This window comes from Myodes glareolus, chromosome 17, assembly GCF_982192425.1.
Source record: "Myodes glareolus chromosome 17, mMyoGla1.1, whole genome shotgun sequence".
Classification (NCBI taxonomy): domain Eukaryota; kingdom Metazoa; phylum Chordata; class Mammalia; order Rodentia; family Cricetidae; genus Myodes; species Myodes glareolus.
Genome location: NC_142042.1, coordinates 20,785,587 through 20,797,427, shown reverse-complemented (window position 1 = coordinate 20,797,427; position 11,841 = coordinate 20,785,587). Strand labels below are relative to the sequence as shown.

Sequence of the window (11,841 nt, the reverse complement as noted above, 5' to 3'; positions counted from 1 at the left end):
AGAAGGCCCACACTTTACTGTGGGATCCCGGAGGATGATAGCAGGAATCTTTCTAGTAAAAGTAGAGGGGTGGAAATGGTTTATAGGTTTGTGCGATACTCCAAGTCAACTTTGGATACATTAAAGCCCCATCACCGGAGGGGGGCCGCTGATGTTCTAGAGCCCCTGTGATTCCAGTGGGGAAGAGAAATAATTAGGGAAGCTTGTAAGGAGCCACCTGAAGAAATCACCATTATAAGATGGCACAGGTGGTCCTGCAGCTTGGAGGTAAACAAATCCTTTTGAAGTTGCCGAGTGGGCCTTGGCCTGCATTTGCATAACTGAGCCTTGGTTCCCTAGCCTATCCCAAAGCGGAATGGTATTCACCAATCAGGACAGTGTCCGAGCCTCTCCACCCTAGAAAAGTAGCTGCCACTTGGGCCTCTCTCTCTTTTGCGCTCTCTCTCTCTCTCTCTCTCTCTCTCTCTCTCTCTCTCTCTCTCTCGCCTGCTCTCCCTCTCTCTGTCTTTTCTCTCTCTCTCTCCCTTCAACCGAGAGGCTCCAATAAAGTGTGATCAGAGAAGAATCCTCGATTCGTGGTCGTTCTTCCTTGCTGGTCAAGGAGCGCGCCACAGAAGCTCATTCCAATGGTGGAGAGTTCAGGAATCTGAAATTTTGTGCAGTTTCTAACCTTATCCGACAGCCTGCAACGGTACAGCTAGGCTCTGAGCACAAGCTGCTTACACACTCCAGCTGAAAATAGAGACCTGACTGTGCTCTGGGATCTCAGATGACCCAGACAGTAAGGGAAACTGGGGAACAGCCAAAGCCAGAGGCCAATTCTTGGTGAATAGCGATGAGGGCAGCACTGAAGACACCGTGGGGCCCAGCTCAAGTATCACCTCTTGGTTGTGTTTTTTTCCTCCCTTTACTTAGGATTTTACATGTTTGTAATACATGATATTATTGTAAGTTGTATTGTTTCCTTTAAGGTGTCTTGAGGTCACACAACATAACCTGAGAAAATGTAAGCAATAGAACTTGAAAAACTACTTATTTGTTCTTTGAGAATTTCTGTCCTGGAGCTTGCTCTGTAGACCAGGCTGGCCTCGAACTCAGAGAGATCCGCCTGCCTCTGCCTCCCGAGTGCTGGGATTAAAGGCATATGCCACCACTGCCCAGTTCTTTGAGAGTTTTATACATGGTATATACAATGTATTTTCGTCACATTCATCCCCCATCACCCTCACTAATGCCTGTCCCACACACACCGGGTCCCCCTCTTGCTTCCTTGTTGTTTGTTTGATTGGCTTTTTATTTGTTTGTTTTAATTAACCTACTGGATTTGATTAAGGTTGGCTGTATGAGCATGGGTGAGGGTTTATTACTGGTACTGAAAAACGACTCACACCTCCCTGGAAGCCATTAACTGCCAGTATCTCCTCAGTTAGGGGTGGGGCCTCACCCCTACTCCCATCCCCACTGGAAGACTGACAGGCATGATCATGTATGGGTAACCACAGCTGCCATGAGCATACGAATGCAGCAGCCATGCCATGTCCAGGAGAGGGCATTCCCAGCACTCCTTGTCCTTCACCTTTCACGTCCTTTCTGCCTCTGCCCACTATTTTCCCTGAGGCTTGGGGAAGGAGGCCCTGTAGATGTCGTATTCATAGCTGAGTATTCAAAAGTCACTTATTCTCGACAGTCTGACCTGGAACTGGAGTTACAGATGGTTGTGAATCACCATGGAGGTGTTGGGAACTGAACCCAAGTCCTCTGCAGGAGCAACACATGGTCCTAACCACTAAGCCACCATTTCCATGGTTATAAAAGTGTTAGAGATTCAGATAAGTTTTTATTAGCTTTCGATCTTTTCAAAATTGGTATACAAAGTCTTGGACTTCATTGTTACATTTTCATATGTACACACACACACACACACACACACACACGTATTTGTTCTTACTTATCCACTTGCCACAGCCCCACTATCCTACATTCCCCTGCCTTGCTGGTCCCTTTACCACCTTTTCCACCCTTTTTCCTTTTTGCTTTAATGTCACATATATGGTTACCCTCTCTTGTCTTCCTCTCTTTTTACCTATCCGTTTCCTTTCTACTTTAATATCATATGCACACACACACATAGACACACACTTGCACACGCACACACTGGGGCGTTGGAAGTCTAGGCATCATATGAAAATGAAAATGCACTATTTGTCTGTGTGAGTCTGTCTTATATCACTTAACACAATGACCTCCAGTTCTATCCATTTTCCTGCAAACACCAGGACTGTGTTCTTCCCCAAAACTGGACGTAACTTCACTGTGTATATGTACAATACGCACCTGTTCATCAACTAGTTCAGTTGCTGGCGGACAACAAGCCAGTTCCAGACCTTGGTTATTGAGAACATGTAGTTTCTCTATGGTCTCCTGACTTAGCATCCTTTGAAGAAATACCCAAGAGCATCCTATCTGGATCATACGGTAGCCCTAGTCGTTGTTTTTGAGGAATAATCACGATGATTTCCATAGACTCTGCCAGTTTACATCCCCACACGCAATGAACAGTGAGTGTTGTTCTTTCTCCACACCATTGCCAGCAATTGTGGATTGTTTTCTGGACCTTAGCCAATTTGACTGGAATGAGATAGAATCTTGGTGGAGTTTTAATTTGCAATTCCTCTGATGGCTAAAGACTTTTCCGAGTCCTTACCGGCTTTTTTTCATTTCTTTCTTTGAGAGCTGTCAGTTCAATCGTCTGTTTTCTGATCACGTTCTTTGGGGTTTGGGGTGCTTAATTTTTGCAGGTTGTATGGCTCACGATTTTTGTTACTGTGACCAAGTCCCTGGCAAAATTATTTGACTCATGATTTGAGGGGGACCCAGACTGTCATGGTGGAGAAGATGTGGCGGTAGGAATAAGAAGCACACTGGGTCTGCAGTCAGGAAGCAGTGGACAGGAAATGTGTCTGGGCTATGAAACCTCAAGGCCTGCTATCTGTGACCTACTTTCTCCAGTGAGGCTCAACTTCCTAAAACTTCCACAACTCCATCTCCAAATAAGCACCACCAGCCAGGAACCAAGTGCTCAGACATGAGTCATTAGGAGGTACTGTGTCTTCAAACCACAGCAAAAGCCTTTATAGACTGCGGTTATCACTATCTTGTCTGATGTGTAGTTGGCAAAGAGAGTCTCTTATTTTGTGGGATTTTTTTTTTCCTATTTTGCTGGTTGTTTCATTTGGTGTTCAGAACCCTTTTAATTTTATGCAATTCTATCTATCAGTTGTTCTTAGAATTATCTCGGTGCTCTAAGAGTTTCTTTACAGAAAGTTCTGCCTATGCCTGTCTTGAGATATTTTGTCAAATTTTTCTCTAATGGTTTCAGAGTCCCAAGTCTTACACTGAGGTCTTTGACCCATTTTGCAGAAGCAGGGGCACATGGTCAAAGTGAAAAGTAAGGATCCAATTTCATTCTGTGTCAGCACCGTGTGTTCAACATGCTGTCTTTTTTTCTAATCTGTGCACCTAATACCTTTGTCAAAAGTTAGGTGGCTACGGCTGTGTGGGTTTATTTCTGGGCCCTCTATTCCATCCCGCAGTTGTTCTGTGTTAGTACCTAGCTGGTCTTGTTACAAAGGCTTCGCAGTTCATTTGAGGTCAGGCTCTGCTGCGTCTCCAGCTCTTTCTGCTGCTCTCCCTGCACAGGGTTGCATTTGCTATTCCAGGTCTCTTGTGCTCCCTTAGGAACTTTTGAGTTATTTTTTCTGCCTTTGTGAAGAATGGCATGGGAATTTTGGTGGAGGCGCATGGTAGATTACTCTCCTTGATGTAGCCATTTCATGATATTAATTCCGACAAACCAAGAGCACGGGAGGTCTTTTTAACTGCTACCATCTCCTTTAACTTCTTTTTAGTGTCTAAGTTTTCATTACTGAGATTTGTTAACTCCTTCTGAAGGTTTATTCCTGGGAATTTTTGGAATGTATTATAAACAGAATTTTATGCCTGGGTTCCTTCTAAGAAAGCTTGCTATTGGTGTATAGAGACACTCCTGATTTCATTATGTTAATGGTGTACCATCCTACTTTGCGGAGAGTGTTTATCACATTGCAGTATTTTTCTGGTCATTTTTAAGGGTCCATAGAGCAAAAAGACCATGCCATGCTTCCTTCCATTAATGAATAAGTAAACAAATAATACATCTATGTGATAGAATGCTATTCAACCACAAAAAGGACGAAGTGCTGATAATGCTACAGTGCAGACAAACATTAAGAATGCAAAGCTGAATGAAAGTCCTATATCTTATTCTATTAGTATGAGATCTTCAGATTTTCAGATCTCATACTAGGAAGTCAAAGAGGCTGTTGACTTTCTAGGGATAAGCAATGTAAAGATTGGAAGAAACAGTTAAAAGGGACATATTTCTTTTTGAAACCATGCAAATATTCTAAAAATGATTATGATGACTATGCAACACTGTATATTGACTTCTACATAAGACACAATTGTGCGTGAATTCCAATTCCATAGAGATTTTACCAAACAATGTACATATGCTATTGTCAATTCAAACCTGCCTGTGGGACCAAACACTCTTCAAAAAGAAAGGGACTTTGGGCAAAAGAGAAGGGGAAAAGAAAAGAAAGAGACTGACAACAGAGAGTGGGGAAGGGCTGTAGAGTCATAGCCCAGGATCTACAGAGGAACACAAGAACTCTCGGGACTCTGGATTCCCAAATTTGGTTCCTCAAATCTTTGCAGCTGCTGTTGCTTCTTCACACAGCCTATCACCTGGATCCTCTTAGAAGGAAACATTTGAAATCAAAAGATAAACATAGTGTAGTGGGGCCCGACAGCAGGTGACATTGTTTAGAAATGAGTCCTAATTCTATCATTCTCCAAATCAGAAAATACCCTCTGTGCCTGTTTCCTCACCAAGGAATTAACTGTTCTGTCTAGTAGCCACTAACCCTGCAAGCCTACCAAGCACTTGAAATGTTAATGTGAGAAGCACGTTGTCATGGGCCGTCCTGCAATCAAGGACAAGGGATGGCCATTGCAATCCATGTAAGAGAAACCAGGCAAAGTCCTTGAGGCTTGTAGGCAGGGGCTGGCTGAGCAGGCACTGGAAACCTGCCTTAGGAGGATCCCACAGCTTCCAAACCTCTTCACAACATGAAAGCTTCATCACACTCACAGCAGTAAAATGGCCAGAACTAGAGGGCTCCAAACACCTCATTTCCCATCCTGGCATATAGACCAGTTCTCTTAAGTTCCCATCTTGTTTCTCTGAAAGGAGTTATTGCTTGCCTTGGGTTTACGGATTCTTGTCTCTTTGGAGCACACTGAAGCATGCTAAGTACTACCCATTCTCTAGTGGTGGGGTTCAGTCAGCTAGGTGAAGGGGACACGGCCACACAATCATGTTCAGGGAACTGAGGTCATCCTTTTAAGAGAAATGATTACATTTCACAGGGGGTAGCTGTGGCTTATTCAACAGGCTTAGAAGTAAAATTCCTCAGTCTGTGACCCTTCAGTTTGTGTTCCAGATCAACCTGCCCATCCTGTAGCATCAGGACCGGGTTTCCTATCAATCACCACCTACCACCTCCCCCTCCCCAACTTTATCGACTTTAATTTCTGAGCGCTCCCCTCACGCCTCAGCCCCACAACAACAAATGTGCCGATCTACGTTGCTTTGGTGAAGCTTGAGTTGCATGTTGTTGGCAAGCTACCTGGTCCTGACAAATTGGTGCTCTTTCCTTCAGAGAGCTGATTACCCATCGATAGAGACTCGGGATGTGGGGCTTGCTGCAGAGGCTTAGCTCAGTGCATCCGTCCCTGGGCTCATAAACAGCTAGATCAAAGAACCATGGATTCAAACAACACGGGACAAAAGGAGTTCAGTAAATTACATACATTTATTTCATCATCACACTTCATTTTCTACTTCAGCTAAACTTCCAATTTATGCCTCTGTTTGATGAACAAATGAGCACCTGACTTTTTTGGGGGGGGTTATTACAATAAACATATCTTCCTTATTAATAAATATGTTTAAATGTTTGGTGTGGCCCTTTAACTCACACAAATAAAGTCTTTATTCATTGTCATAGTTTCGAACTACAAATCCATCATTTTCTTGAGGCAACAATCCTTCCAATCTCTATTGGCTGCTGCACAAACTGTAGTCAAAGAGATGGAGCTTCTACCACCAAACAATTGAGGTAGAAAGTGATTCCTACAGGGTGTGCTCTACAAAGACCTGTGTACCATGCTACAGCATCCAAAAGACACATCCTGAGAAAAACTACAGATGCTCTGAGACTCAGTTGTATTTATTCCTGTGTGATAATTCCAAAATTAGGGAGAGTGATTTCCAAGGGGTCTCGCTGCGGGGCTAACAGGGACATGTCAAAGTATGCTTTAATCCTGTTACTTTTAGGCTTATAAAACTAACATAAAACATAAATAGTAATTCCTGAGATTAACTAACAAAAAATTTAAGTCTCTCTGAACCTTTTGGAAAAAAACACACCAAGAAAAAAAAAGAGAGGAAGAAGAAAAAGAAAAAAGGGAGGAAAATAGCTTGCTTGGGGTCCCTCCACTCCTGTCCTTCTTAGGCAACGAGCTTCTTAGTTTAAAGCTTAAAGAGCTCACTCTGGCTGAAAGCTGTTGAATCAAATTCACATTTGCCTAAGCCTTTATGGTTTTGGGGTTTTGTTTTTGTTTTCTTTGCTTATACGGACACTAGCTTCTTCTTAAAACAAGACTAGATTCATTGGACTCATTAGGACTTTTGCAGAGAACAAAAAGTAGGCGTGTTGTTGCACGTGTCATATGGTGACTCAGAGTGACACTGGGGCATCTCCTGAATAGGCTCAAATTTAATTCATTGAAGTTCTCCATGACTCTTCACAAACATCTTAAATACAGGTAAACATGTAAACACTGTGCTCTCAGAGAGCGAAGATTAGGCACATCAAAGTACATAGCTCGCAAAGAAACACCACTCATGGGTTTCAAAACCATCCGCCCGAGCTAGCACTCTCTGGCTGAGGGGGGAACACCACGTTGCACATCTCGGAGTTCTCTTGGTGGAGCGGGAGTTCACATCCAGCCACCAGGCTTTCTTTACTTCTTCGAGAGACATAGCCTCTGCCCGTGGACAGCCTTTCGTACTTTGTCTCAAATGTCCTGTGTAACAAGAGAGGAAGGGCAGAGTTACAAACAGTCAAGCCACCCTCGCTGGTCCCAGGGTGCTTCTGTCCTGCTCTGGAAACTCTGTAGAGGAGCTGCAGGTGCTGCCCTGCAGCATGATCCCGTTGTTCTTCTCTTCTGGTACCAATAAGCACACTTCCACAGGCTGGAAGCAGGAGGTCCTGCTACACTGTGTTCTGGAATAAAACGCTGAATTCCTGGGATGCTGTTGAACCGCACAGGTCTTGCTGCCTCTCACCACTCATTCCAGAAGCCCCACCCCAAGAGCACACCCCTTCGGAGCATCCAACAGGATTTAAGAGTAGAATGTTGAGAGGGAACTATTCCCAGCAATATGACCCAAGCAAAATGGTGAACCAGGCTAGCTAGTCATATGGCTGGGCTTATGGTCACCACATGTATTTATAAGGAATTATTCCAGACATAAACATAAGTTAAATGTTAGCGAACATTTAATGTTCTGAGTGTAAGCCACTGTTGCTTGTTCTAGGAAAATGTGACTTATTGGTACTTGTTCTTGAATTACTGATGCATTTTTTTATATGGGTCATGAAATACCGGTAAAATAAGGTACTTAGCATTGACCTGGTTATCATAAAAGATAATACAAATTGTGACTTGCTATTTTAAATGTACAAATGATTCCTTATGGTATAAGTCCTAGGAAACATTTATAAACTACTATGGAGGAGTTGGGTGTTACCTAGACTCAAATCATCCTAGCTCCACAGGATAGCTCTGTTACAAAGAATGACAACTAGACCCAGGGACACGGTGTTAAGGGAAGTTGGGCCCAGGATGGAAGAGGAGTGGTGAAGAGACACGGGAATTGTACAACAGGATTTTAAGGGCCTAAGCTTTGAAACACATGTTTTCTAAATTCAGAAGGCCGAATTCTCAAGACTGGGTCCACACTTAAACAAGGTCAGGTGGCCATTGTACAGACAACTGTGGTTCTCTTGGGTCATGAGAAATGGATGGCCAGATGTACTTCGTCCAGGAAGCAAATGTGAAGATACCAGACAGAAATTGCACGTGTGGTATTTTTTTCTAAAAGTATGTGGTAGCTCCTATAGTAAACTGAGTCTCTTTGTTTCCTTAAAAAGTTATTTTTAGATTAGATATGATTCAATTCCATTAGCTTTTTGTTTGTTTATTTGTTTTATCCATTGTTCTCTTACTTCTTTAAAGCTACCCTGCTGCTTACTTGGTTTCTTCCGTGTTCTTTGAATTCTCAAACTGAATGTGAAGGACTGAATGCAAGCTCCTGGTGGGCTAGGAATGGCTGGGGATTCTGCATGTATTCGCTCACCTGAACGGAGCTTCAGCCCTGTCCATCTGCATGCAGACCAGGAACGGATACTGCGAGAACTGCACCGTGGAGATGAACTCCAGGCCCGCCTCTGTCTCTGCCCTGCTCTCCAGGCCAGCTTTCACAAAAGAAGAGTCCACTGTGACGTCGCTCGTTATGACCACTGCCACCCTGGAGGTTTTGAAAAACATCTCTTATTGTCACATTCACTGAGCAGGGCTAACAGAATGTCCCCCAAGTCTCCACTCACTGCACCAGTAGACTGGGAGGAAACACTTAACAATGGAGAGGTAACCTCAATACGCATGAAGTTTTGTTGGAACCAGGACGTGATGGTGCCAGAGATTGACCACAGAAGGTTGCTCTTTCCCTGGGCATCCCTTGCCTCAAATTCTGGGTGTTGGCGCTAAGCGCATATCACATATAATGCTGTTTGGGAAGTGCGCACCACGGACCACGATGAAGCACACATGAGACCTAGTCCTTTCTCAGTCCCAGAAACACCCACATTTTCTGAAAGGGAAGCATGAACACATCAAGGAGAAAGCTGACATTTATGATAATTTTCTTGTTAACTATCTCTGTTCCTTCACGTTAGCTATTTCCGTTCCATTTCATTTCTTCTCAAAGGTTCCCTAGAGGCATGTATATGGTTGCCAGGATACCTGAGAGAGCACTGTGTGACAGCCATTCTTGAATTAGGATATGTACAGGCAGATAGGACGGGTTCAGCAGTGGTCACTGAGCGCCAGACAGAGAGGCTGACGACTGGGGCGTATGGCTTGGATGACAATGAAGAAGTTTAAAAATAAATAAATAAATAAACCAAGCTCAAAATCCAAAAACCAAAACTAGCACAAGTTTGGACTTCTTTGAGCAACTGTAAACTTCAGGTAAATGGTGAGAAATTATGCTCACAATGAAATCAAATTTACAAGTCCATGCATTTAAAAAAAGAGAGACTCTAATTTTTGTCTGCCAAATTCTAAAAGAATTTCTGCGCTATTGTTCTCAGTATACAACAGGCCAAAGGGTTTTGCTAACCCTTAGTCATTGAACAGAACCTTCTCCTGCCTTATACTCAAGCAAATGTTTAAGGGGTATTACTAAAGTGAATGAGTGAGCCAATGAAAGACAGATGACGGCAAAGTGACAATACGGACTCTGGAAGAAGGGGGGGGGGTGAAGGTGACAGGCCTCAATATACAGTGTATACTTATTTGAAAGCGTGCTTATGTACAATGAATATATACACCAAAAATGTTAGGCCTCAAACCTGGGACAAATGGCTAACTGAGGTGCCCATTTAACATATCAAAACCTGGCCGCCAGTTCTCCCAGCATCCTTCAGTCCCTACTTGTTAACTTATCCAGCCCAGGGACTGGGCTGCCCTCCCTGAGCTACCCTTCCCTATATAATCTGGACATTTTAGCTACTGGGTCCCGTTTATCTACGCTTTACTCTCCTGGCTCCTCCTCCCCTCCCAGCTCTCCTCTCTGGGCCACACTCAGGGTCACTGCATTCTGTACTCTCCGCAATGCCCCTGCCTCTGGCTATGCTCTCCCTTTTGTCTACAATAAACTTTCTCTTCCACCACACTTAGGAGCAGTCCTGTCCTTCCTTGTATTTCCTATTTTCAACCTCCCAAAAGGTTTAAATTTGGTTACAAATGAGATTATCATTTTATTTAGCCCAGGAGAATTAGTAAATGAAGAGAGATTCTAATGCCAGCAACAGAGATAAGCTTTAAACTAATATTTTCTATTGTAATATTAATATGAGATCTTGGGGATGAAGAGGAAAGGGAAGGTTATAGTTTAGCAGTAATGTGTTTGTTCATCAAGCTGAGAAAGGAATCAACGGTGCTGGCCAGCTTGACGTCAGCTTAACACAAGTTAAAGTCCTTTGGGAAGAGGGAGTGTCAATGCAGGCATGCCTGTAGGGTGTTTTCTTAACTAGTAATTGAAGTGGGAAGGTCCAGCCCCTTGTAGGTGTTGCCACCCAGAGGGTGATGGCCCTGGGGGCCATTTTAAAAAGCAGGCTGAGCAAATCCGTATGCAGCACTCCTTTTGCCTTGTTCCTGCTGTGAGCTCCTTCCTCAACTTCCCTTGAGGACCGACTACAAGATGCAATAAACCCTTTCCTCCTCAACTTGTTTCTGGCTATGGTGTTTTATTACAGCAATAGAGACCCCGAGGCAGACAACTGTAAAATATGAATTAGCTTTCATCCAGACGTGCGTTGTCTGTGGATGTCTTCAGAAGCAGAAAGACCCTCAATGCTCCTACAGACCTGTTTCTAAGACACTACTGATGTAATGAATTCCCACAATCATTTCCAACTGCATGTTTACAACCGCAAACAAAAAGCACAGATTTGGAAACGGCTAGGCAGCACCCCAGACAAAGCCCTGCATTTCTCTGTATTGTGCTTACCGATTTTTCACCCGGGTTTTGGACTCACGATACCACAGACTGAATTCCATTGAACCTGAAATATCAATAGCCAGACCACCCTGGATCTCCATATTAGCCTTTAGTCCAGACTGTAGCTGAATGTCCTAGAAGCAGAAAATACAGCAATAAGCAGAGATTAGCTAATGCCTCTATAGATACACACTGACTTCCTGCTGTATGATGAACACAGCCTGGGAGGCTGAGGGGCTTTTGGAGCAAGGTTCATTTGTTTGTTTTAGTGCAAGCCCAGAGCCTCTCACCGACTAGACCAGGGTTCTGCCACCAAACCATTCCCCAGTGAAGAAGACTTAGAAATATGTTATCCTAATCTTAGTCACTAAAAGAAGGCATTGCTCATTTGCTAAATAAATCAATGAAAATAGCAGAGGATTGGAGTATCAATTGATAAGGCTGTTTCCTTCAATCCTTGCCTCTCTTTGGGAGGGGCGATTCATTTCCACTGTGTGACTTCAGGCAGAGAGTCAGTACTACCTAGCAACATTTTCAAAATGCAATTTCTCAGGTACCCCACATTTCTGATTTAGAAACTCCGAAGGTGGGGCCCAGCAACCTCCTTCTCATATGCCTTCACGGGATTCTGACACAGCTGAATTTGAGAACCACTGGACCAGGAAGATGAAGGTATTTTCAGCAAAAGCCCAGCCGTGGCTTTTTTTTTTTTTTTGCAACTATGAAGATTGGACAAATGATCTCTTCAAGTCCTTAAGTACACCTCTGGTTTTATGTTGGGGCAAACATAAGCAATGACATCTTCTGGCAAACAAAAATGCAGGATGAAAATTCCCAGTACAGCATCCAAGTTTCCAGAACTGCCTGGGCTGAGCTAGAACAGG

General features: G+C 43.6%; 1 protein-coding gene across 1 annotated transcript in view; it reads right to left on the bottom strand.

Moving 5' to 3' along the window:
* Positions 1 to 5,899: 5,899 nt before the first annotated feature.
* The window catches only part of Mttp (microsomal triglyceride transfer protein), a 38,847-nt gene continuing 32,905 nt past the window's right edge, over positions 5,900 to 11,841 (bottom strand). Inside the window, exons 16-18 of the mRNA XM_048456840.3 lie at positions 10,967 to 11,091; positions 8,531 to 8,701; positions 5,900 to 7,194 (exon numbers count right to left, since the gene is read on the bottom strand). Coding sequence (XP_048312797.3) covers positions 7,020 to 7,194; positions 8,531 to 8,701; positions 10,967 to 11,091 — 471 coding nt within the window. The 3' untranslated portion in view covers positions 5,900 to 7,019. The remainder of the gene's footprint in view (positions 7,195 to 8,530; positions 8,702 to 10,966; positions 11,092 to 11,841) is intronic.